Source organism: Lissotriton helveticus, chromosome 11 (assembly GCF_964261635.1).
Source record: "Lissotriton helveticus chromosome 11, aLisHel1.1, whole genome shotgun sequence".
Lineage (NCBI taxonomy): Eukaryota > Metazoa > Chordata > Amphibia > Caudata > Salamandridae > Lissotriton > Lissotriton helveticus.
The window spans coordinates 475,441,821-475,469,597 of NC_136072.1; the positions used below are offsets into that span (position 1 = coordinate 475,441,821).

Genomic DNA, 27,777 nt, shown 5'->3' on the forward strand with positions numbered 1-27,777 from the left:
GTGGCTCTGTTTTGCCTTGCCATTGGCTTTGTGCCAACATGGGGGTTGTGTGGTTAAAATAAATAAAAAATGTAGTAAAAATAATTAACTAGGGGTAGCTCTTCCCAGATCTGCCCTGACTGGTATGGAGAGATAAGAACTGACTTCAGACGCGCTGTGGTGGCACCTATATAGGCACCGCACACGTCACTTCCAGTGTGGACAATGACAAGTGGTGGCACCTATATAGGCACCGCACACGTCACTTCCAGTGTGGACAATAACAAGTGGAGCTGAAAGACAACACCTACCGATGTACAGGGGAATTGCTCAAGACTTTCTTTTTGGATCCAGTCTGATGCCTGGGGAGAATTCTAAGGTAAGAAATCTACGGCTAGAAGTCTCTATTAGATACTAGAGTAAGTTATAAACTAGGGGCACCTGCCACAATACTGCTATTCAAATAGCTCTCATATTTCTCCATTACCTAGGTGACAGTTAGGAACACACATGTAGCCATCCAACAGCTGGCTTGTTTTAGAGATACTAAAAAAGACTATTCATGTTGACTAACGCAGGAATGTGATCCACTCAGTTTTGTTTACTGCTTTTTCAGAATTCTAGTCCTAAATTTATAATAGGAAAATCCAAACTAAAATATTGTGAAGAACAGAGCCTGGCCTAGTCAATCTGCTCAAACCTGAAAACAAACAGCTTGACAACTCTGACTAACAGCTAGGCAATGTTTGAGGGAAAACTATTTTACCAAAAATGGAGAACGAATATTTAAGAGAACATGTTGCATATATTCAGAAGATAAAACACTGAGTGCATTCAGGAATGGTGTGAGTGATTTTGCATACAAAGCAAATGAAAACTTTGCCCAATGGGGTGATCCCAACGCAAAAAGGCAATTTTTGTCCCTGTTGTAATAATTTGACAATGCAGTTTGGTGGCGGTATTAGACTGCTGCAACCACAAAAACATAAGTGAGTACATGGGAACTCTGAAACCGGGGTTACTCTTATCTAATTAAAACAAAATAAATAAGTTTGTATTACATTAATTTAAAAAGTTGGGAATCTGGAGCATAAGTCTCTGGCTTTTAGAGACCATACTCATCACACTCAAACGAATGTGTATGTAGTAAGCTGACAAAATGTGTGAGGGTGAAAACAGAGAGACATACATCAGAGTCACACCTTGGGTGTACATTGATCCCTCAGTCTCATTATTGGTGGAAGTATGCTTCTCTTTGGTGTGCTGCTTGAAGAGTCTAAGTGTAAGCACTGAAACCTAACATGTTGAATTTATATTTCATAGGCAACTATTAGATTCTTATATTGTCTTGAAAGAAGCACAATTAGGAATATGCTACTTACCAGTATGCATCTGTTCTTGGCATGTAGGGCTAGTGACATTCATATCTGTGCATAGATCGCCGCCTAGTGTTGGGTCCGGATGATTGCACTTTGTTGTCCTGGAAGAGTCTTCGAAGTATCACGAGATAGGTGACTCCTCCCCTGGACTAGAGTGCGCATGGGCATCTTCTCCATCCTCAAATTGTTTTTCGCCATTGTGGCAGAGATGGAGATAGGAAAGTAAGAGATGGCCATGCAAAAGAAAATGCTGCAGCTGCGACAGGCACCGGGGAGGAGGGCGGGCGATATGAATGTCAGCAGCCCTACATGCCAAGAACAGATGCATACTGGTAAGTAGCATATTCCGTTCGAGGCATGTGGGCTGCTGAATTCATATCTGTGCATAGACTGTATAGCAGTATCTCCTCTAGCGGTGGTTACCTGTGCCAGCTGCAGCAGTTTGAAAAAGGGTTTTGAGGACAGCCTGGCCTACAGCAGCTTGCTGTTTTGCTTGCACGTCTACACAGTAGTGTTTTGTGAAAGTGTGTATGGTAGTCCATGTGGCTGCCTTACAAAGATCTTCAAGAGGAATATTCCCTAGGAAAGCCATGGATGCCCCCATTTTCATTGTAGAGTGTGCTCTTGGGGGGACGGTTACAGTGCGTTTGGCCATTTGATAGCATATTTGAATGCATTTAACTATCCATCTGGCTATTCCTGTCTTTGATATTGGATTTCCTTTATGTTGTGGTGCAAAAGCAATAAATAATTGCTTTGTCTTTCTAAAGGATTTCGTTCTGTCCACATAATAAAGCAGTGCTCTTTTTACATCTAGTGTGTGTAGGGCTCTTTCAGCTACTGACTGTGGATTTTGAAAGAACACTGGCAGTTCTATTGATTGATTAATATGGAAATTGGATCCGACCTTTGGCATAAACTTAGGGTTTGTTCTAAGAACCATCCTGTTAGCATGAACTTGCATGAAAGGTTCTTGAATTGTTAGTGCTTGTAACTCGCCTGAGTGAGGTAATGGCAATCAAGAATGCCACCTTCCATGTTAAGAATTGCAGCTCGCATGAGTGTAGAGGTTCGAAAGGAGGTCCCATAAGTCTGGTAAGTACTATATTTAGATTCCAGACTGGGGAAGGAGGGTGTCTTGGAGGGATCACCCTTTTAAGACCCTCCATAAAAGCTTTTATTGCTGGTACTCTAAACAGTGAAAGGTGTTGCCTGTTTTAAAGGTATGCTGCTATAGCAGCGAGGTGTAATCTTATCGAAGAGTATGCTAGGTTGCATCTTCTGAAGATGCAGCAGGTAACATATAATGTTTTGTATGGAAGCATCTAATGGGTTGATTTGGTTTTTGTTGCAGTAAATAACAAATCTCTTCCATTTAGCTGCATAGCACGCTCTTGTAGTTGATCGTCTTGCCTCCTTAATGATGTTCATGCAGTCTGGAGGCAAGTTAAGGTATCCAAATTCTAAGACTTCAGGAGCCAGATCGCTAGGTTCATCTGATTGGGATCTGGGTTTCTGAATTCTCCATGGTTCTGAGTTAGAAGATGGGAAGCGAGGCACAGCCTTTGATGAGGAACTACTGAAAGCTCCAGGAACGTTGTGTACCATGGTTGTCTCAACCCATGTGGGAGCAACTAGGATTAGTGTGAGTGACTGTTGCCGCAGTTTGCATGCCACCAGCGGAATCATCGGTGCTGGAGGAAAAGCGGACGCAAATTTGCCTGACCAGTTCATCCATATCGCATTGCCCTGTGACAACGGATGTGGGAACCTGGCGGCAAAGTACTGGCATTTTGAGTTTTCTTTTGTGGCAAACAGGTCTATCGCTGGGTGACCCCACTCTTTGAAGAATGGCTGGAGAACTTGGGGGTGAATCTCCCATTCGTGTAGTTGTTGGCTGTGCCTGCTGAGCAGGTCTGCTATCTGATTGTCTTTCCCTGGAAGGTGTTCTGCTAGGAGAAAAATGTTTTGGGGAATTGCCCACTTCCATATGCTCTGTTCCAGGTGGGACAGCTATGGAGAGTGTGTTCCTCCCTGTTTCTGGATATAGTACATTGCGGTCATGTTGTCCGTCCGGATCAACACAGTTTTGCTGTTCAAGTATTTTTGGAATTCTTTCAGGGCTAGGAATATCGCTAGCAACTCTAGTTGGTTGATATGCAGTTTCTTTTGTTTGGTTGTCCAGAGCCCTTGTACTGTGTATTGAAGGAGATGGGCTCCCCAGCCTGTCAGTGATGCGTTCGCTGTTAGTACTAGTTGTGGAACCGGTTCTTGGAACAGTCGCCCCTTGGAAAGGTTTTGTGGGTTCCACCATTGCAGAGAGTTGTGAACGCGACTGTCTACCAACACTAGGTCTTTTAGTTGTCCTTGAGCCTGGTTCCATTGCCGTGCTAGGCATTCTTGCAATGGACGCATTTGAAGTCTGGCATGGGGGACAATGAATATGCAGGAGGCCATCATGCCTATGAGCTGCATGAAGACTCGAGCTGGCAGAGAGTGTTGTGGCAGAAATTTGCGAATGAGCATCTGCATGCTGGCTATCCTCGCTGAGTTTGGGTATGCCTTTGCCACTGAGGTATCTATAGTGGCTCCCAGATATTGTTGTGCGTGGGACGGTTGCAGATGCGATTTTGGGTAATTTATTGAAAACCCTAGGCTGTGTCGCAGCTGAAGTGTTTGAGACGGGTCTCTTGCACACTGTTGGTACGATTTCGCTTGTATTAGGCAATCGTCTAGATATGGGAACACATGGATGTGTTGCCTCCTGAGATGTGCAGCTACTGTCGCTAAGCATTTTGTAAACACTCTTGGAGCCGTGGTTACCCCGAAGGGCAGAACCTTGAATTGGTAGTGGTTTTTTTTTGTGAAAACTTTTTATTGATTTTATAACACAAACACAAACAACTTGCAAGGAAGAAGAGAAAGAGACATCAATATACACAACGTTGCATTACATGGTGTTGGGGCGGGAAGGACAATCCAATGAGCGTTCGTTCTATCGAGAAAGAGTTACACAGTGGGGGGGGGGGGGGCAGAAGAAACAAATTGCAATCAGTATACAATAGTGTGTGGAGGAACCCTCGGGTTACGGGGACATAGGTGCAACATCAGGGTCAGGGAGAGGAGAGGCACATATATCACCACGATAAGTGTTCCACTGAGTCCATATCTTTCCCCATTTCCGGGGGGTACCACGAGAAATATACACAGTTTTTTCTCTGAACATGCACCAGTCCATGTTTTGTTTCCATTTCTGAAGTCTGGGTGGGCCCTGAGCGCCCCACAATTGCGCAATGTCTCTTTTGGCAATCATGTTGCCCAAGGTCACCCACCGAAGCTGCGACACGGAGTAATCATTCGGTTCCCATACGTTCAGCAGGCATCTCCTAGCTTCCGGCATCGATCGCACCCCGGTAACCTCACTCATCACCTCGTGCACACGGGTCCAGAATCGCACTATCTCAGGGCACTCCCAGATGATATGTAAAAAGGTGCCCAGGAGACCACAGCCACGCCGACACAAACCATCCACAGAGAAGCCCATATGCACCAAACGGGGACCAGTGACATACACTCTATGTAGGATTTTAAGTTGCACAAATCTAAGGCGCGCCTGGATGGCCACCTCTTTAGGGGAGGAGATCGCCGCCTGCCAGTCCTCATCGTCCAGCTCCAGCCCATCACCAGTCCAGACCTCTCTAAGTCGAGACAGGATGTCAGACCTGGAGTTGATTAACTTTTTATAAATAAGCGAAATCGTACTATCAGGAACATGTCTGTCCAGTACCCTGTCCTCAAGCGGGGACGACTCCGGAATCTCCACACCCGAAGGGAAGACCGAGAGCACCGCGTGGCGGATCTGTGCATAGCGAAAGAATTCGCGATCGCTCAAAGCGTACTCGGTTTTCAATTCCTCAAACGTCTTCATTCTCCCCTTAGTCCAAACATCATCAATCCTGCTGATACCAATCAAGTCCCACCTATCAAACCCCCGGGACTGCCAAAGTGAGCCAAGTCTAGCAGAGGCGTACAGGGGGGTGGCACGAGTCAATTTATCATTCCACCCAAGCGCCATGGAAGCATGTCGCCATACCTGGACGGCCGTCCTAGTGGGGCCCGTCACGTTGCGAGGGGTGAGTTTCGAGTAGAGGGCTCTATTGTAGTCGCCCCCCGGTAACAACCATTTGTCCATCACGAAGGCCGGATTCGGCAAAGGGCCATACATGCAATGATTTATTGCCCCCAGTTGAGACGCCCAATAATAGCGACGAATATCAGGCAAAGCAATTCCACCGTCGTACCACGGGAGCGACAATTTAGCAATGGCAATCCGGGGCCTACCCCCCCACACCAGTCGTCTCTGTAAACTCTCGACCTCACGGAAATATGTAGCCGGGACAACGTCAAGCGTGTTTTGCAATGCGTAGAAGAATCGGGGCAGTGACATCATCTTAAACAATGCCGCTCTACCCAGGGGAGAGAGAGGAAGTTTCCCCCAGGCGACCACATCCGCCCGAAGGCGCTGAAGAGGGGGCAGTAAATTACGGTTGAACCGCAGTGCAGGGCTCAGCGAGATAAAAATGCCCAGATATTTAAATCCATCTTCCACAATCGCGATAGGACAGCCGCTTGGCAGAAGGGGGGCGGTACCCGACAGGACGTATACACAGGACTTCGACCAGTTGATGACAAGACCTGAGTTTTTGCGGAAGGACGTCAAGACATCAAACAGCACAATGAGGGATTTACGGGGTGATGTAAGATAAAGCAGAATATCATCAGCGTAGAGAGATACACGGTCCTCAAACTCCGAATTCCATCTAATGCCCTTCAGGGACGGTTCCCACCACAACCAGGCCGCCAGCGGTTCCAAGGCAAGAGCAAACAACAAGGGGGACAGGGGACAGCCCTGTCGCGTCCCTCTGCTCAGTGCAAAGGGCGCAGAGACCCGACCATTGACCACCACCTGGGCCATGGGACCGGCGTAGAGCAATTTGACCCATCGAACGAAGTCCGAACCGAAACCAAACTTAGCAAGAACCGCCCACAAATACGGCCATTCTATTGTATCAAACGCCATCGTAGCGTCCAAGGACGCCAAGATGGCGGGCTCACGCAGCGTCTCAGCCCGTGCCAGAACTCCATGCAACCTTCGGAGGTTAAGCGCCGTGTTACGATGCGGTATAAAGCCGGATTGATCAGGGTGAACCAGGTCCCCAATAACGGACGCCAAACGTGTCGCCAGCAGCTTGGCCAAGATTTTGGGTTCCGCATTAATCAACGAAATGGGTCGAAAAGAGGCGCAGCGATCCCGAGGTTTACCATCCTTGTGGATGACAACAATAGTGGCCAGTCTCTGGTCTGGCGGGAGAAACCCCACCTCCAAAGACTCAAGAAACATAGAGCGCAAATGAGGAGCTAGCGAATCTGGGCGCAATTTATATAGCTCAATGGGGAGCCCATTAGGGCCCGAGGCCTTGCCGGATCGGACCGAACGGACAGCAGCGGCAATCTCGTCCACAGCAGGCGGAGCATCCAGAGCATCCCTATCAATATCAGACAATCGGGGAAGTGCAATATCACGCAATAACAGGTGGGAGTCCTGCTCCGATCGATCAGACACCTGGGAGTACACCTCGCGGAAATAATCGGCAAAACATGCGACAATATCAACAGGGTCCGTACAACACTCTCCATTCTCCGCAACAATCACAGGGACGACACGACTCGCACTTTCCCTCTTATCCAACCAAGCAAGCAATTTCCCAGCCTTATCACCCACATCATACAGGCGTCCCTGCTGTTCCCGCCCCATTTCCTTAGCAGCTTCAGTGACCAGAGCTCTGTATTCATGTTGTTTCAACTCCAGTAGATGTAACCCCTCAGCGGTAACCCCAGATTCCAAGCCCTCCTCCAGGGCCGTGACCTCCCCCTCAAGTCGAACCGTCTCAGCACGGTTGGCCAGTTTCACGCTACCAATCAATGAGAGGGCCTGGCCACGAATGACAGTCTTGTAAGCTTCCCAAAGTACACTAGGGGAGGAAACAGAGCCCACATTTTCCTCAAAATAACAATCGTGTGCTTTAACCAGCTCATCCCTGACCCTGGGGTCCTTCAAATACCAGGGGTTGATCGGGGCCACTCGGCCCGCCGAACCCTGCCGTGCATCAACCACCAGCCAAAGCGGAGAATGGTCCGAGATACCCCGTGCCAGATGTTTAACTTCCCGTATGAGGGATGCATGGGCCGAGGGCAGTAAAACGTGATCTAGCCTCGAGAGACTACCATGAGCACCAGAATGATAGGTATATTGCAACTGTCCCGGGTGAAGCAACCGCCAGCAATCAGTGAGCCCCAACGTCTCCAGGAAGTCGCTCAACCAAGTATGGGCCCTCGGCAGTTCCCTGGGAGGGTGACGATCAAGCATTCCCGAGACCACCGCATTAAAGTCACCCCCAACCAAAAGCAAACCCTCGGGGAGGCCCAGGATAAGTCCACTCAGATCAGCAAAGGTGGTGGCCTGGAGGCCCGGGGGCACGTAGACAGAAATCAGAATAAGAACCTTCCCCTCCCAGCGCCCCACAATGGCGGCATACCGTCCCTTATCATCCAATATGACATCATCAATGGCCAAGGGGAGGGAGGCCCGAACCAGAATGCCCGCCCCCCTAGAGCCCGAAGTGAAACCAGAGTGCGCCACAAGGCGATAACCACGCCTATTCAAAGCGTAGCACTTGTTGCCGAGCAAATGAGTCTCCTGCAGTAAGACAACATCTGGAGTCAAACGTTTCAGCAATTGTAACACCACCCTCCTCTTAATCCCATCCCCCAACCCGTTCACGTTCACGTTCCAACACAATAACCGAAGTCCCCTACCCCCCCATCCCCGTGCCCAGCCCCTCCCCGGCCCCACACCCAGAGCAACTGCAAAAAACAGGAGAGCGCCTTTCCTTCGCCTTGCAAGTAACAAGAAAATTCAAACAAACAACCCAGCCCCCCCAACAATGTCAAAACAACTATACCCCCCACCCCGCACCCCTGCTGAAGACCAAAGAGCCCCATAAACTCGCAGTGTGCCTGTCGCCCAACCACCCAACTAATCTACGTGAATTGGTAGTGTTGACCTTGTATTGTGAACCTGAGATATTTTCTGTGTGCAGGATGGATGGGTATGTGAAAAATACGCATCCTTGAGGTCCAGTGTTGCTAGGAAGTCTCCTTGTTGTAGCAACGGGAGCACTTGCTGTAGTGTGATCATATGGAAGTGCTCCGACAGTATGTATTGATTTAGGGGTCCGAGGTCCAATATTGGTCTGAGGGAACCGTCCTTCTTGGGAATAAGGAAGTATAGGGAGTATACTCCTGTCCCTTGGTGTTGGAAAGGGACTGGCTCTATGGCCCCCTTTTCCAGCATGCATTTCACCTCTTGTTGGAGCAGGGTGATGTGTTCTTTGGACATAGGACGGTGTCTGGGTGGGATGTGTGGTGGGGTAGAAGTGAGTTCCAGGCAATAACCATACTGGATAATTTGTCTCACCCACCTGTCCGTGGTAATTGCGTTCCAGACAGGTAGGAATTGTTGGAGTCTGCCTCCGACCGGTGTTAGGTGGTCTGGAGGTAGTGTGATGAAGTCACTGTTTTGTGGCAGTGGAGGCTCTGGTGTTATTGCCTCCACGTCCTCTTCCCTTATTATTGTTGCCCCTGTAACCTCCCCTGTTGGAGTTTTTGGTGAAGGAACCTTGTGTGTTACCTTTGTATAAAGATGACGTTTTGTGAGGTATTGCCTCGTGTAGCTGCCCTGTATGAGGAGCGTCGAAAGGAACTTCTATGTTGCTGAAACTGCAATGCACCCATTGACTTTGCGGTTTCTGTGTCCTTCTTCATTTTATCTAAAATGGTGTCGACAGCAGGGCCAAAAAGAAAGTCCTGATTGACTGGCTGGTTAAGAATGGAGGACTGTACTTCATTCTTAAAGCCCGAAAAACGCAGCCATACATGTCGGCGTAGTAAAACGCTAGTTTTAATAGACCTGGCTGCGGTGTCGGCTGCGTCAAGCGCACATTTGACGCAGGCGTTTGTAATGAATTTTCCCTCCTGTATGAGGTCATCAGCTTGGGCTTTAAAAGGCTCGGGTAGGTGTTGCATTAAGCTTTCGGGCTGGTCATAGTGTGCCCTGTCGTAACAAGCTAGCAGAGCTTGTGTATTCGCAATCCTCCATGAATTGGAAGCCTGTGCTGCTACCCTTTTACCTGAGGCCTCTAGTATCTTAGATTCCTTATCGGGGGGGAGGTGCTTCCCCCGTTGTCTGTGAGTTAGCCCTTTTGCGTGCATTAGCCACCACCAGTGAGTCTAATGGTAACTGCCCTCTGATGTAGGTGTGGTCTGTAGGGGCTGCTCTATACTTCTTCTCAATCCTGGGATAGATTACCCGTGCCTTGGCTGTATCTTTAAATATGTCAGGTGCGTGTTTTAACACTCCCTTTAACATAGGAAGTGTTCTGACACTTTTTTCTGAAGTAGGGAAGGTGTCAAATAAGAAGTCCACAGGGTCATTATGCATGTCTACATTGTGGTACTGTGCTGCCCTGTCTATTAGTTGGTTGAAGACAATGTTGTCATCAGTAGGTGACGGCTTAGTTGGATAAGAGGATACATCAGGGATGGGATGGGTGTTATAAGGGTCAGTTGGCTCCTCCCAAGGTTCATTTTGGGGGTCAGGATCTTGTGGATAATCATACTTAGGCTGTGGATTCTCCCCTGTGTTCCCCTCATTGTCCCCATAGTGAGAAGGAGAGTAAGGAGCAAAAGGTGTAGTAGGCATAATGGGATAGAAAGGAATGAAGGGTCTAGAGGGAGAAGTCCCAAAGTCCTCCTTCTTTAGTGGAATAGGGGAATGAGAGCTAGTGTCCAGTGGCCTCTTCTTCCTGTGCAGGATTGTGACTTTACCAGTCTCAGGATTAATATATGTTTTTGCCTGGTCGTCTGATGGATCTGGATGGAAGAGTTCTTCCTCTACAGTCCTTGGTTGTGTTTTTGACTTTTTTGGGTCGATAACACCTTCTGCCTCGATGACTTTTGGTGCCTTAGTGCTTTTTATTGGCTCGGGCCCTTTTTTCGGGTTGCCGAGTGATTTCGGGTCGACCGGGTCTTTCGGTTCGACACGTTTCTTGTGCTCGACAGGCTTTCTTGGTTGACTGTCCTTTGTCGAGTCGATGGTCTTTTTGGGATCGACTGGAGTTTTCGGAGCACTTGTCTTTGGGTCGATAGCCTTCTCCGGCCGGGTTACAGGCTTCGATACAGCACCCTTTCCGTCGGCGACCTGTGCCGGGTCGGCGGCTTTCGGTACAGCTGGCTTTTTCGGGTCGACGACCTTCTTTGGTTCGGCGCCCTTCGGCTGGGTGTTCTTGTTCGGTTCGACGACCTTCTTCGGGTCAACGGATTTATTTGGGTCGACGCCCTTTGGCTGAACGGCCTTTTTCGGGTCGACGCTTTTCTTTGGGTCGGCGCTTTTGGGCTGTACGGCCTTCTTCGGTTCGACGCCCTTCGAGTCGACGACCTTTTTGGGCTCTGGAACCTTCTTAGGGATGACGTTACTTGGCCCTGGGGTCTCTGAAGGCTTAGGTTTCGGAGACGAGCCGGATGGCGGGGCTGTCGAATGTTTTTTAGGATCTTGGATAAGGCCTTTTGGCGATGCCTCGACCGGAGCCTTCGGTAACGGGGTAATTGGTGTCGGGGGCAGTGTACTCACGATTTGCCCCGGTGGGATGTCGTCATCGGAGTGCGAGTAGTCCTCGACGGTGACGATCTCTAGGTCCGAATCTGGTGCTTCTGGAAGTTCTTGGTCATCATCGAAGATGTTGTCCGGTTCCGGTGCCTGTCGCTGCATCTCTTGCTTAGCGGCCCGTCGAATCCGTATAGTTTTCTTCGACCGAAATTGGGCGCAGGCTGGGCAGGTTTCTTCCTTATGGTCTGGTGAAAGGCACTTGTTGCATTCTGAGTGTTTGTCAGTATGCGGGAACTTGGAGTGGCATTGTGGGCACCTTTTGAACGGGCTCCTTTTCATCGACAGCAGGCCCACGTGGCGTCGAAAAGGGCCAACGGCCCGCGTCGACGACCGAGTCGAGATGGAAAGCTTGATCGAGTCAAGAGGTACCGAGCGCGAACAATACCGTCGAAGTCGAAGGCCTTTTGGCCTTTAGAAAAGTTTTGTTTCGATTCCGAAGTTGGAGTATAGGAGTAACATCCCAACCCAATGGCGGAAAAAAACAATCTGAGGATGGAGAAGATGCCCATGCGCACTCTAGTCCAGGAGAGGAGTCACCTATCTCGGGATACTTCGAAGACTCTTCCAGGACAACAAAGTGCAATCATCCGGACCCAACACTTGGCGGCGATCTATGCACAGATATGAATTCAGCAGTCCACATGCCTCGAACAAACAGTTTCGAAGTTATTATTTCACTGAATTATTTCACTCATGTTACAAAATAAACAGTCATGTATATTCAATATTGTGGAGGCTGCTGCCTTACCGCACCAGATGGAAGGGATGACACTAAGAGCATTTTTATAACATATTTAAAGTTAAGTGCTAATTCAGTTCAACTATTGCATTTGTACCATGGGAACTTGCTATTATGTATCACTGTTATTTCATTTCTGATGTGATAGCACTTCATCATCTACATTAATAAATCTTATGACACTGCAGATGCGGGTCGAGGCCTGAGCCTGTATATTTAGTTTAATCTTACGAATAAGCCTGTAATCTCAATTTGCAAAGTCTCTGAAATCTGAGTTTTATTTCTATGGGATGAGCCTCTGACATCCAATTAACCCCAGGGCTAGGTCTGTGTTAAGCCAATGTGCTCTGTAAAGCTTATTTCCATACCTGGTCGCCCAAAGAGGTTTATATAGGACTATAATGCTACTTGGTAGGGGACGGCTGGAAAAAATTAAAGAAGCGGGTTGATAGAAAGCAACAAAAGTTGACTTAAATACCCACTGGTTTACTCATTTAAAAAATAAATAAATACGTTTGGCTTCCTTATGGGTTGAATTCTTCCCACCCGCCACAAACACACTAAAGTGGATCAGGTATGCATGGCACAGGAAGAAAGTACTGTAATATTTCAGAAGATACCCTTCAAAAAGTCCCTAAAATCCTTAAGAATATTGCTAGATGCGAGATTTCAAACATTCATTGGTGCAGAACCTACTCCCGCATTTAATCCATATTGGGATTCATAGGTGCTTCTTGCTAATGCCCCACACAAAAAGCCAAGAGTCGCCAAGCGGGAGTAAGGAGCAGTCTGTCAGTGAGATACTCTATGTAATGACCCTTAGCTGTCCACATGAAAGAAAAGATGGAATGCTCAAAACATCAACCACTCTACAGCAAAGTGGAGACAAGACACTCAATCAAGAAATGTTAGGTTGCTGCTGAAATGCAAAAATGCTATGCCCACAAGTAAGTGTGACTAGTAACAAGCCTGTATTTAGATTACCTCCTATAATGGGTGGCTTCAACTGACTGAATGTAGGACTACTTCGGTTTTCTTTTTCCTCCAGGAACTTGCTGTACACTTGTTTGATCTCCTTATCGTAGTCCTGCCATTCCGGAACAATGCGTACGGCTGCCTGCAGTTTGGGTTCCTTCGTTTGAGGGTTATTGCACTGTAGGAGATATAGCAGTACAAATACTTTATTGGGATAGGCATTTTATTATTGATATGTACTAAGTATCAGTCTCATCAAATAGACCATAAAAATCTGTAGAAAATAGTCAAAAGGATAACTTCAGGAATAGAGAGACAGAGAAGACATGAGAATGTAAGTTAAAGCTCTGTGAACAATCCCATGCTGATGAACGAGTTACTTACCTTCGGTAATGATGTATCTGGTGGCGACAGTCTAGCCGCAGATTCCTTAACGTACAAGTTACTACTTGTGTAACGATATATCTGTAAGAGACATTAGTTAGTGATAGATTCCTTACCTTAGAATATCCCCAGGCGTCAGACTGGATCCGGAAAGTTTTGCTTAGCAGTACCCCTGCGCGTCAGTAGGTGGCGTCCTGCGGCTCCACGTCCGTCACTGGCATCGTCGGCGCCGGGATGACATCATGGAGAGTACTTAGGCACCACCCATGTGCGCTGACGTCAGTTCTGTACACGACTTTCCGCGCCAGGAACGCAGAGCCATGCAAGATACTGACCGTTGGTGCATAAAACCAGGGCCCTGAAAGGGATGACCTTAACCCTAATAATCAGTTCGCAGAACAGGGAGGAGCGGTAAGGAATCTATCACTAACTAATGTCTCTTACAGATATGTTGTTACACAAGTAGTAACTTGTGTATCTGAAAGAGACACGTTAGTGATAGATTCCTTACCTCAGAATAGATACCCTAGCAATACCAACCACAGTGGTGGGTCTGCGAACAAAATTATACCAGGAAGTCACGGAGAACAGAACGGCCAAAGAAGCAGTCTCTCCGGACCGGACTGTCAAGGCAGTAGTGCTTCGTAAACCTGCCTGCCTCACTTTCAAAGCCCTCCGCTGCTCTGGCCCCGCGTTCCTCAAATCCCTCATCCGCTCTCACTGTCCAATATGTAACCTCCGCTCAGCCTATCGTCATCTGCTGGTCACTCCTAAGAGCAAAACTAAGAAATTCGGCGGTCGCCGTTTTTCCTACCTAGCTTCCGTGCTCTGGAATCTCCTTCCTCTTTCAATCAAATCCTCTTCTTCCCTTCTGAATTTTAGAAAACTGCTAAAAACTCACCTTTTCCCCCCTCTTAGCTAGATCTCTGCTACTCACGCTCCCCCCTCACTCACTGTCTATCAGCGCCAGGAAGCTTCGGCGTCAGTGCGCTTTACAAATTTCACCTAAGAGATAAGAAAACGTGTGCAGTGAGGCCCACGTTGCCGCCTGACATATGTCCTGCAAGGGATCGCCGCGTCCCAAGGCAGTTGTGGCTGCCGTTGCCCTGGTGGAATGGGCACGCAGCCACAGAGGAGGCTCCTTCTTGGCCAAGGAGTAACATGCTTTGATGCACAGAACGACTCACCGGGAGACGGTCCGTTTGTGCACGGCCCGATCTTTTTTGGCGCCCATGTAGTCAACAAAGAGCTGATCCTCCACCCGGAACTGTTGTGTACGCTGCAGATACAAGGCGAACGCACATTTTGGGTCCAGACAGTGGAGCCTCTCCTCATCCCTGGAAGGATGTGGAGGGGGAAAGAAGGTGGGCAAAGTGATGGTCTGCCCGATTGTTAGATTTGGGGGTCTCTGGTTGGCACAGGTAAATACTTGTGACAAGCAGGGACCCTCTCCTCTAGTCAGGATAAGGGGATCACCCTTTAATAACCCCTGCTCACCCTCTAGGTAGTGTGGCGCAAGCAGACAAGGCTTATCTCAGAAGCGTTTTATAGGTTAAGCATTTGTGAAGCATACAGTAACTCAATGATAACACCACAAAAGGGATACCACACTAGGATTTGTATAAAAATAGGTATTCTTTATATCAAGGCTTAGCACAAGACCAATAACGTAAAATAGGCCTCAATACTATTTTAGGAAAAGTGTTATTTTGTTACAAAAATGCGTAATTCAATAGTCTGTGCGAGTCTGGTCTCTTCGTTCAACCCTGCGGGGATGAAATGTAGCCACAGAGTCAAATGCGCGAAGCGGCCGCTCTGGTCCGATGCGCTTCGGTCACAGAGGGCGAAACGTACACAGTACCTTAAAAATGCGTCAGAAGGGGACGAAGCGCTAGCAGGAGTGAAGGCAAACCAGGGACGGCGTCGGCAGCTTTCCGAGTTGAGTCCGGCTCGTTGCAGGCGTCTCAGGGCGAGGCATCGGCGCGGGACTTCGGGGAGCGATGCGGATGGTCCGGGTTCCTTAGGCGTCCACTGTGCGCGGCGTTGATCCGTGTCGTGCCTCCTAGCGGGGATGCCTTGGTAATGTGCGCCGGTACGTGTCGTACGTACGGGCCGGGGCTGCCGGGGGACCTCACGAGCGCGGTGCGCGGCGACCGGTACGCTGCGAGCGTACGGGCCATACTCAGCCGTGCGGTGCGCTCCGATCCCTGAGCCAGCGGCAGGAGTGCGACTAGTCAGTGCGGCTTGAAGGGGGGAGGAGGAAGCGAGGTGCAGGCGGCCCTTGGTGAACGGTGCGAGCTACGGCTCGCGTTGGGAGCAGAGTTGCACGGTGCGGGCGCCAGGCACGGACTTCAGAGCGGGCAGGGGTACGAGTCGCACTCGGATCGCGGCTCCAGCGGCAGGCAGATCTTGGCAAATTCCAGTAGGTTTAGGAAGGCAGGAGGAGTCCAATAGTCCTGGGACTCCGTTCAGGGGGCAAGCTCAGCCACAAGCCCTTGGAGATAGTTGAAGCACAAGTTGATTAAAGTCTCTTCAGTCTTTTCCTCTCCTTTCACAGCAAGGCAACCACTGCAAGTCAATCCCCCAGGTCAGGGACAGTACTCCTCCTTGCAGCTTTCCCAATTCCTTCTTGTCGGGCAGAGGTTCTTCTTGGTTCAAGCAGGTTCTAATTTCTTGGGAGCAGGGCCCCAATATTTATACCACATTTCTTTTGTTCTTTGAGGCCAGGGGGGCTTTGCCTAGTTCAGTCCAGTTTTTGAGCACTTTGTTTACAGGACTCTGGCTTGTCTTTTCAGTGTGCAGGCAGAGACATCAGACGCTCCAAAGGAGGTGGAGCCAGCATTGTAGTGGCAGAGCACAGCCCTATTCAGGGTCTAGGTGCACTCCTCCCACCCATCTGGCTGTAATCTTCCTATTCACCACCTGGCTGCCCCAGCCTGTCTCCTGGAATTCCCCATCCCTGTCACTCACAGAAACCAGACAGCAGATACACATCCTAGCAGAGGCGGGATGAAAAGGTTAGGCAAACAAATACCAACTTTCTAAAAGTGGTATTTGCAAACATAGAATATTAAAACAACCTTTACTAAAAATATGTATTTTATTATCCTGAGTTCAGGCATACCAAACTCGAATTTCTACCATGTTCACTGAGTCTGTTGGGATCATAGAATGTAACAATTCCAACAGCCCATTCTGGCCTATGAGAACAGGTAGCCTTACAATAGTGAAAAACGAAAATGGCTGTAATTCACTATTAGGGCATGCCACACACATCAGGGCTTGTCCTACCTTATACTTACAATGCACCCTGCCCTTGGACCTGCCATAGAGGTGACTAATATGAAGTTAAGGGAAGGTTTGGGGACTGGCAAGTAGGTGCACTTGCCCAGTCAGCATGACAGTACCGGACTGCACGCAGGTTCTCCAATGGCAGACCTTAGACACATTTTACAAGGCTGCTTCTGTGGGTGGCACAACCAGTGCTGCAAGCCCACTAGCAGCATTTGGATTTACAAGCCCTGAGCACTCTTGGTGCACTTTACTGGGGCCTGACAGTAAACCAAATAAGCCAATCATGGAGTCCAAACAATGTATACATTTTATACAGGGAGCACTTGCACTGTGGCACTGATTGGCAGTGGCACAGTGCTCTGAGCTGCTAACACCAGCAAAATACATGAGGCACAGTAACCAAAAAGTGGAAGGGAGACACGCCAAGGTGCCAGGTCTAACACCGATGTGGGAGGGCGTGACAACCTTTGGCAAGAAAGAACAGGTCCTTAGAACCACCTTGTCCGGATGAACTGAAAGGAAAGGAGGTTTGGAAGAAAGAGCCGGGAGATCACTCACTCTTCTGGCAGAGGTGATAGCTACCAAGAAAGCCTTCTTTAAGGTGAGAAAACGTAAGGGACAGTTATGAAGGGGCTCAAAGGGAGCGCACATCAGGTAAGTCAAGACAAGATTTAAGTCCCACTGAGGCATTATGAAGGGTACGAGTGGAAACATATGCGTAATGCCTTTGAGGAAACAATTAACAACCGGGGACTTAAAAAGAAAAGGCTGATCTGGAAGCCGTAGAAAGGCTGAGATGGCAGAAAGATGTAAATGTAAATGTAAATGTATTGCGACTTATATACCGCACGTATCACCCGAAGGCATCAAGGCGCTTGCTTAGGGAACCCGTCCTGGTATTCCCCTGTGAGATACCCCAGCAGGGTATCCACAAGGTGAAAGCCAGGCATCCCGCCGCGAGGGGCCGTAGTGGAGATTAAGCAAGCTATTGCCCAGAGTCGCAGAGTGTGACCCCGTGAGTCGAGTAGGCACCGGAGTGAGAATTGTTGAGTCCGTGGAATTTTTGAGCCCGAGACCCGCCGAGGCAGGGAATCGAACCCTGGTCCATGGCCAATCTCAGCTTCCGGATCTGCCGCCTCTAACCACTGAGCCACACTTCTCCACTCCAAAGATAACCTTTGATAGTGCCCAGAGCAGAGCCCTGCTGGGCCAAAGATAGAAGGAACAGAAGGACCTCAGAAACAGGGCAGACAGGGGATCCACAGTCTTTGCTGTGCACCATGCCACAAACCTGTTCCAGCTGCAGGCGTATACCGTTTTGGTGGAGGGACGCCTGGCTGCCAGAATGACATCACAGACTTTGGGAGGAAGATCAAAAGGTGTCAACTGTCGCCGCTCAATCTCCATGCATGGAGGTGGAGGCTGGACAGGTTCCGGTGGAGGACTGTCCCCTGCTGCTGCGACAGAAGATCCTCTCGAAGAGGCAGACGGATCGGGGATCGATGCTCATACTGAGTAGCTTGGGATACCATACTCTTCGAGCCCATTTCAGAGTCACAATAACGACTTGGGCCCGGTCGCGCCTGATCTTCAGCACTGTGGTACAGGCGGAAAGACATACAAAAGACCGCTATTCCACTTGCGACGAAAAGAGTTTCCGAGCGAGTGCCGCCTTGGAAATTCCAACGCGCAGAACTGATGACATTGCGCGTTCTCTTCAGTGGCGAACGGATCTAACCAAGGCTTTCCCCACTGCAGAAAGAGACCTTGTGCCACGTCCGTGTTCAGACGCCATTCGTGATTCATCCTGCACCGGCGGCTGTGTTCGTCCGCCCTGGCGTTCAGGGAACCTACCAGGTGTTGCACCACCAGGGTGACGCCCTGGTGTTCCAGCCATGTCCAGAGGCGCAGAGCTTCCTGACATAGGGTTCATGACACCACCCCGTCCTGTTTGTTGCAGTAGCACATGGCGGTGCTGTTTTCCGTGAACACCTGCACTACACTTCCCCGGACAGAGGGAAGGAATGCCTTCAGTGCAAGCCGGATCACCCGCAGCTCCAGAAGGTTGATGTGGCGCCGTGACTCCGCCGGAGACCAGAGGCCTCTGATCTCCGGCTCTCCCAAGTAGCCTCCCCATCCCAGGAGGGACGCATCCGTCACCACTGTGTGCTCCGGTTGGGGAAGGGAGAGGGATCTGGCACTGACCCAAACGCGATTCGTGAGCCACCACTGCAATTGTCGTGCAGCGCCCTCCGAGATCTGAACATGATCGGAGCGGTTACCCTGATGTTGAGCCCGCTGGAACTTCAGGTGCCACTGCAGAGCCCGCATATGCCATCTGACATTTGTCACCAGCAGGATGCAGGAGGCCATCAGGCCCAGAAGCCGTAGAGTCAACCTGACCGAAACCCGTGATAGAGCCTGAAAGATCCGTGAGCCGTGACCACCGCCATCACCTTTGTGAACACCTGAGGGGCACTGGTAAGGCCGGAGGGAAGCACGGCAAACTGAAAATGCTCCTGGCCTACCGTGAACCGCAGGTAGCGCCGGTGGGCCAGCAGGATGGGAATGTGAAAATAACGTCCTGCAAGTCCAACGCTACCATCCAGTCTCCTGGGTCCACGGCAGCCAGGACCTGAGCCAGAGTCAGCATCTTTAACTTCTCCTTCCGGAGGAAGCGGTTGACATCCCGGAGGTTCAAGATGGGGCGCAGGCCCCCCTTGTCCTTCTTGGGGACCAGAAAGTAGTGGGAATAACAACCGCTACCTACTTTCTGACCAGGAACGCACTAAATGGCCCCCTTGGCCAGGAGGGCCGTGACTTCCTGTCGGAGAAGAGCCAAATGATTCCCCGACCTGCGTAGGTACCGAGGTGGCATGGCTGTAGGGCAGGACTGAAAGGGAAGGAGGAAACTTGGCAGGTTATCTGCAGCACCCACTTGTTCGATGTAATTTCGCGCCAGTGGTGGAGGTGGGGGCGGACCCTGCCACCCACCGGCATGGTGTCCTCCCCGAAGCTCGGATTAGGAAGTCTTGGAGGTGGAATCAATGGGGTTAGAGGTGGACTGACCCGCACGCTGGTTCCCAGATCCGCCTCTGCGGAAGCCACGGCTGCAGCCCCGCTGAGGCTGGGTCTGCACAGGCTTGTTGGAGGAGCGTGCCTGGGTGCCTCTGCCCTGGCCACGAAAGGAACGAAACCCAGGAGTGGCAGGGTTCTTTGTAGAAAGACCCAAGGACTTGGCCGTGGCCCTTGAGTCCTTAAAGCGCTCCAGTGCACTGTCGGCCTAATCGCCAAAGAGGCGGGAGCCATCAAAGGGCATGCCCATGAGCGAGCCCTGGACATCGGGTGAGAACCCCGTTGAATGCAACCAGGCGTGGCGTCGCAACACCACAGTCGTGGAAATTGCCCTGCCCAACGAATCAGCGGTGACCAATCCACACCTGATGGCAAACTTAGACGCATCCTTACCTTCAGCAATCGTTTGGGAAAGGACAGCCTGGACCTCCTCAGAACACCGAGGAAAGACCTGAGCAACGGAATCCCACACTGCGTGGGAGTAACGGCCCAACAGGCAGGCGGTGTTAACTGACCGCAGCCCTAAGCTGGCCGAGGAGAACCACCTCTTACCAAACTGTTTCAGCATTTTAGAGTCCTTATACGGCGGAGCCGTGGGAAAGGCACTCTGAATGACCAGGCTCTCAGGCTTAGGGTGAGTGGTCAGGAAGGCGGGATCACCAGGCGCCGGCGCCTGGTGACGTTTTTATCCACCGGTGCCCCCGTGGCCGGCCGCAACCAAGTGCCCAAGAGGACTTCAGTAAGGGCCTCATTGAAAGCAGCAGCTCCGAAGATGCTGGCGCCGTCTGGAGCACCTCCATAAGGAGGTTGGTTTTGAGGGCCACTGTAGGGAGGACGGGATTAAGAGCCTTCGCAGCCCGACGCAGCACCACAGTGTAGGAAGCACCGTCCTCCATAGTAGGCAGAGGCAAGGCAAACCCCGGGTCAGAAGAAACAGAGTTCGCCTGCGTCTTCCAGGTCGTCCACCCAATCTTTCTCGGAATCACAGAGTCACAGAGGGCGAAACGTACACAGTACCTTAAAAATGCGTCGGAAGGGGACGAAGCGCTAGCAGGAGTGAAGGCAAACCAGGGACGGCGTCGGCAGCTTTCCGAGTTGAGTCCGGCTCGTTGCAGGCGTCGGCGCGGGACTTCAGGGAGCGATGCGGATGGTCCGGGTTTCTTAGGCGTCCACTGTGCGCGGCGTTGATCCGTGTCGTGCCTCCTAGCGGGGATGCCTTGGTGATGTGCGCCGGTACGTGTCGTACGTACGGGCCGGGGCTGCCGGGGGACCTCACGAGCGCGGTGCACGGCGGCCGGTACGCTGCGAGCGTACGGGCCATACTCAGCCGTGCGGTGCGCTCCGATCCCTGAGCCAGCAGCAGGAGTGCGGCGAATCAGTGCGGCTTGAAGGGGGGAGGAGGAAGCGAGGTGCAGGCGGCCCTTGGTGAACGGTGCGAGCTACGGCTCGAGTTGGGAGCAGAGTTGCACGGTGCGGGCGCCAGGCACGGACTTCAGAGCGGGCAGGGGTACGAGTCGCACTCGGATCGCGGCTCCAGCGGCAGGCAGATCTTGGCAAAGTCCAGTAGGTTTAGGAAGGCAGAAGGAGTCCAATAGTCCTGGGACTCCGTTCAGGGGGCAAGCTCAGCCACAAGCCCTTGGAGATAGTTGAAGCACAAGTTGATTAACGTCTCTTCAGTCTTTTCCTCTCCTTTTCACAGCAAGGCAACCACTGCAAGTCAATCCCCCAGGTCAGGGACAGTACTCCTCCTTGCAGCTTTCCCAATTCCTTCTTGTCGGGCAGAGGTTCTTCTTGGTTCAAGCAGGATCTAATTTCTTGGGAGCAGGGCCCCAATATTTATACCACATTTCTTTTATTCTTTGAGGCCAGGGGCCCTTTGCCTAGTTCAGTCCAGTTTTTGAGCACTTTGTTTACAGGACTCTGGCTTGTCTTTTCAGTGTGCAGGGCAGAGACATCAGACGCTCAACAGGAGGTGGAGCCAGCATTGTGGTGGCAGAGCACAGCCCTATTCAGAGTCTAGGTGCACTCCTCCCACCCATCTGGCTGTAATCTTCCTATTCACCACCTGGCTGCCCCAGCCTGTCTCCTGGAATTCCCCATCCCTGTCACTCACAGAAACCAGACAGCAGATACACTTCCTAGCAGAGGCGGGCTAAAAAGGTTAGGCAAACAAATACCAACTTTCTAAAAGTGGTATTTGCAAACATAGAATATTAAAACAACCTTTACTAAAAATATGTATTTTATTATCCTGAGTTCAGGCATACCAAACTCGAATTTCTACCATGTTCACTGAGTCTGTTGGGATCATAGAATGTAATAATTCCAACAGCCCATTCTGGCCTATGAGAACAGGTAGCCTTACAATAGTGAAAAACTAAAATTGCTGTAATTCACTATTAGGGCATGCCACACACATCAGGGCTTGTCCTACCTTATACTTACAATGCACCCTGCCATTGGGCCTACCATAGGGGTGACTAATATGAAGTTAAGGGAAGGTTTGGGGACTGGCAAGTAGGTGCACTTGCCCAGTCAGCATGACAGTACCGGACTGCACGCAGGTTCTGCAATGGCAGACCTTAGACACATTTCACAAGGCTGCTTCTGTGGGTGGCACAACCAGTGCTGCAAGCCCACTAGCAGCATTTGGATTTACAAGCCCTGAGCACTCTTGGTGCACTTTACTGGGGTCTGACAGTAAACCAAATAAGCCAATCATGAAGTCCAAACAATGTATACATTTTATACAGGGAGCACTTGCACTGTGGCACTGATTGGCAGTGGCACAGTGCTCCGAGCTGCTAACACCAGCAAAATACATGAGGCACAGTAACCAAAAAGTGGAAGGGAGACACGCCAAGGTGCCAGGTCTAACACCGATGTGGAAGGGCGTGACAACCTTTGGCAAGAATGAACAGGTCCTTAGAACCACCTTGTCCGGATGAACTGAAAGGAAAGGAGGTTTGGAAGAAAGAGCCGGGAGATCACTCACTCTTCTGGCAGAGGTGATAGCTACCAAGAAAGCCTTCTTTAAGGTGAGAAAACGTAAGGGACAGTTATGAAGGGGTTCAAAGGGAGCGCACATCAGGTAAGTCAAGACAAGATTTAAGTCCCACTGAGGCATTATGAAGGGTACGAGTGGAAACATATGCGTAATGCCTTTAAGGAAACAATTAAAAACCGGGGACTTAAAAAGAGAAGGCTGATCTGGAAGCCGTAGAAAGGCGGAGATGGCCGAAAGACAACCTTTGATAGTGCCCAGAGCAGAGCCCTGCTGGGCCAAAGATAGAAGGAACAGAAGGACCTCAGAAACAGGGCAGACAGGGGATCCACAGTCTTTGCTGTGCACCATGCCACAAACCTGTTCCACCTGCAGGCGTATACCGTTTTGGTGGAGGGACGCCTGGCTGCCAGAATGACATCACAGACTTTGGGAGGAAGAACAAGTGGGTGCTGCAGATAACCTGCCAAGTTTCCTCCTTCCCTTTCAGTCCTGCCCTACCTTCAGCAATGGTTTGGGAAAGGACAGCCTGGACCTCCTCAGAACACCGAGGAAAGACCTGAGCAACGGAATCCCACACTGCGTGGGAGTAACGGCCCAACAGGCAGGCGGTGTTAACTGACCGCAGCCCTAAGCTGGCCGAGGAGAACAACCTCTTACCAAACTGTTTCAGCCTTTTAGAGTCCTTATACGGCGGAGCCGTGGTAAAGGCACTCTGAATGACCAGGCTCTCAGGCTTAGGGTGAGTGGTCAGGAAGGCGGGATCACCAGGCGCCGGCGCCTGGTGACGTTTTTATCCACCGGTGCCCCCGTGGCCGGTCGCAACCAACTGGCCAAGAGGACTTCAGTAAGGTCTTCATTGAAAGCAGCGGCTCCGAAGATGCTGGCGCCGTCTGGAGCACCGCCATAAGGAGGTTGGTTTTGAGGGCCACTGTAGGGAGGACGAGATTAAGAGCCTTCGCAGCCCGACGCAGCACCACAGTGTAGGAAGCACCGTCCTCCATAGTAGGCAGAGGCAAGGCAAACCCCGGGTCAGAAGAAACATCGAGTTCGCCTGCGTCTTCCAGGTCGTCCATCCAATCTTTCTCGGAATCACATTGCCGGGCAAGAGGGTCCTCGGACCCGTCCCAGTCTTCGTCCGCTCTGGTTTAAGAGGGAGCCGGTCCCGGCGGCAGAGCCGGAGGCGGTGAAGGGACAAACAGCATCGGGAACGGCGAGGCCGGGCCGGAGCCGTTTCAAAATGCGGATCCCAGGCAGGAACAAAATGGTCCTGGAATCGGGGCAGGGGGTGGGATAAACGGCACCCAGTGCGGCGCCGGCAGTGGGTCGAGGGCGGCGCTGGGGCCGGAGCCGGCAGCGCTGCACCTCGTGGCGTTGGGGCCGGAGGCAGCGGTGCAGGATCCTGTGGGGCCGGTGGCGGAGCCGTCGGGCCAACAGGATCTGGACAAAACGTTCCGGATCCAGTCTGACGCATGGGGATATTCTAGGGTAAGGAATCTATCACTAACGTGTCTCTTTCAGATTTAGATATTCCTTAACTTAGAGTATCCCCGGCGTCAGACTGGATCCGGAAAACTTTTTTCCCCAGTAATACCTCTGCACGCCGGGGGCGTTGTCGCCTGTCTCTGTCCGGACGTCGTCCACGGAAGTGACGTCAATGGAGCCATATAAGATCCCCTCACCGTGCCGACCTCAATTTTCTGCAGTAAAACTTTTTCGCGCCACAACACGGAGCGACTACAAAAGCTGTGAGAGTATAGGAACAGTGTCGCAAAAAAGAAACAAAAACCTTTAAAACATCAATGATAAGGAACCATCCCATGTTGAAAAGTACTCAACACTTGGAGGGACTGAAGGAAGCGAACAAGCACCCACCCCAATAAAAATCCCACCAAGCAAAGAACCGTGCCCCCCTAAAGAGGCAATAGCAGTGGAAATGAATGACATGACAATCAAAGGACAGACCACAGCCACAGGATGGAACTGTACGACAGTCTGTGAGCAAGGTTGCAACTGAAAAGGGGTACAGGACTGAAAAGTTGTGATTTATGGCCAGTGACCAGACTTAAGCAACCGCATAGATGTGGTACCACACCCCCACAATGACCTATGACCTGAGCATAGTCCAATAGAAGCTCAACACAAGCGCCTGCAGCAGAGACAAGAAGACCCCAAAGACATGGGGAGACAGGCGAGGGTGAAGGGAGGGTTACAAAACATGATAAACTCCATGCCAGAAGAACACAGATGGAGTAGTTGCGAAAAAAACACATAATCTAGGCACCCAAAACGAGAATGGGTGGAAAGCTAAAGCACCCAAGGCAGAATGACACACCCGGCGGTACGTGAACTAGAGCACCCCTTAGGAAGACAATGGCCACCTGAAAGGAGGCATGGTGTTAGAACCCCACCTGGAAAGGGCTTTGCAGAACGAGGAGGATAGGCGGGCATTAAGGAATCTGCGCTAGACTGTGTCTCTACCAGATACATCGTTACCGAAGGTAAGTAACTCTTTCATCTGATAGAGACATCTAGCTGCAGATTCCTTAACTTAGAATAGATACCACAGCTATACCCCATGGGAGGAGGGCATTTGACCGAACCCCACCATGTTCCCAAAGGAAGCAGACCATCAAGAACGTTGACGGAAACAAGGTGGGGTCCGCCATGCCAGCGCAGCTGACACCAGACACCCATAAGGCTCAGTACTGCCAGCATAGCTGACACCAGACCCTGAAGGTCAGGTCAGGGCGGAGCATGAGCAAGGGAAGCAAGGTACCACAAGTCATCAGAGGACAACACGAGTCAACTGCCGGCCAGACGGGGACGAAACGAAGGCACCGGACCAGAAAAGTCAGTGTTCAAAAGTTCAAATTTACTTTATTCGGATTCCAAGAATCCATAAAAGCACAGTAAAATAACAATTACAACAAAGTAGTAAAATCCATATCAAAGTAGATTAGACAGTTCATGTTAATGCACCATTAACAATTCATCAAATAATTTAGCAAGGATTACATACAGGGTTACAAATATCAGAGATTGGACATCATCTTACGCGCTCGGGTGGCGATTTTCAAGAAAGTGCAAGTGCAGAAAACTAGTTCTTCATTATTAAGAGAAAGCAGCATCTGATAGGCTTTGTCCAAGGTAACAGGTCTCTGCTTTTTAAAAAAGGGGTTAAGAACCACTTCACATATTTTAAATAATAATTACAAAGGAACAAAAAATGCATATTAGTTTGTACGCTCACCCCATCACAAGGGCATGATGTGTGATCAAGATTGGACTGATAGCCAAAAGGGAAACATAACAGAAATTTAACGGTCCCTGCTCTCAAACAAAATAAAAGACTCCTTTCCCAATGAGTCATAGGTAAAGTAAGATATATTGGTAAGGGATGCCTGTACAATTCTACGCTCATATAGCTTAATACGGAGGATTTCTTAGATCCCGTACTAATCCTTCCACTGTTATATAGTGTGTAGAGTGCGTCTTTTAACACATTTTTATGGAATGTGTCGGCTGTGCTCAGGTTTAAGAAGAGTCTGCCTTTATTATTGCTGCATAGACTTTGATAAACCCCCGAGTGCCAAGGAATATCCATTCCTCTCTCGCATTTGACACAATCGTTTATAATTTCTCTAGGTAGAGACGCAGATTGGTTCCTCCACGATGAAAACCAAAAAAGAGCAGGGAGAGCATTGATAAAATCGCTAATAAAATTTAGGTTAAGTTCCCTATGACAAATGTATTGGGAAGTAGAAATTGGGACATCCAGCAGCTTTCTTCAAAACCTGTTTTCTTCCTGCTGGATGCAGTGGCTGTTAGCAATCCCCCAAATCTCAGCCCCATATGTAGCTACTGGGATGCATTGCAGTTTAAAAAAAATGTAAATGGCTAAAATAGCACCGGTTTTCTTTGGCCGGGGGAGACTGAGAATAGAATTGATGGCCTTTGAGAACTTGCTCGTGGAGTGAGCCAAATGCTCAGTCCACGAGCCGTTCGCAGCAAAGACCATCCCAAGATAGGGAAAGGTGCCAGTGGACGTCAGTTTGTCATTACCTACAGATATAGAACTAAGCTGGCGCTTTCCTGGTCCACACGACATGATAAAAGATTTTTTTTAAATTGACACGTAAATCTAGACTGTCCATATACTTATCAAAAGTTTTAACTAAGATACACAAGGAATTTGGTGTGCGGCCTATGAGGACCACATCATCTGCGTATAATAGTACCAGTAACAATTTACCATTAATTATGGGGACATCTGGAGTTGACAGTTTCAAGGAGTTGCTCAGTCCATTACTGTAAATAATAAAGAGCAGGGGTGCCAGAACACACCCCTGTCTGACTCCCCTGCCCACCCATAAAGCTCCCGAAACCACACCCCCTCTGCCGATCCTAACTTGGGCCTTAAGATCTTTGTGGAGGTGTGCAAAAAAGTGTACCAACGGCTCATCCAATCCATAGGCCAATAAAATAGACCAGAGCTTGGACCTATTAACTAAATCAAAAGCAGATGATAGGTCCATAAAGGCCAAATAAACTGGGGAGGATTGGGCGATAGTATATTTGCCAATGACCAGATTAAGATTTAAACACTGTACGATGGTCCCAACCTAACTGCGAAAACCCAGTTGGCATGGCTCTAAAATACATCTTTCTTCTGACCATTTTAAAATCCTATTGTATAATACTCTGCCCAGTATCTTTAGGGTGTTATCGAGGACCGGAAAAGTCAGTGCACAATGACAGAATGCCACAGATTACCACGAAAAGAGAGAGTATAGGACTCCAGGGTCCGAAAGAGACAAAGGTCCAGTGAAGGCATGCCAACAAATGGAATGTCATGGCAGAGGGCATCATGCCGAAACACACAACTATGACTACCAGGAGGTTCATAGATGTGAATGACAAGAATACACGAAAACAGGCAGTGTGTACCTTAAGAACCACACCACACCACACAATGGAGAGCTCAATGAAGCGTAAAAACAACATTGTCGGGCCGACCAAGAAGACGGCACAGCACCAGGTAGCCAACCAGGCAATCGTACCCCTGGGAACAATGACAAAGGGCGACCGGCAAGCCGAACATGCCCAAGACTAGCTCCCCTGAGGGAGAGAGTGGAGAAAAGAGAGAGACAAATGGGGAGCC

The 27,777-nt window shown here is 50.0% G+C and overlaps 1 protein-coding gene across 2 annotated transcripts in view; it reads right to left on the bottom strand.

Annotated features, from left to right (window-relative positions):
• UGGT1 (UDP-glucose glycoprotein glucosyltransferase 1) overlaps positions 1 to 27,777 on the bottom strand; it is an 822,704-nt gene that overhangs the window by 40,222 nt on the left and 754,705 nt on the right. For both annotated transcript variants that reach the window (XM_078666074.1, XM_078666073.1), the window contains one exon: positions 12,866 to 13,034. In XM_078666074.1, coding sequence (XP_078522200.1) covers positions 12,866 to 13,034 — 169 coding nt within the window. The remainder of the gene's footprint in view (positions 1 to 12,865; positions 13,035 to 27,777) is intronic.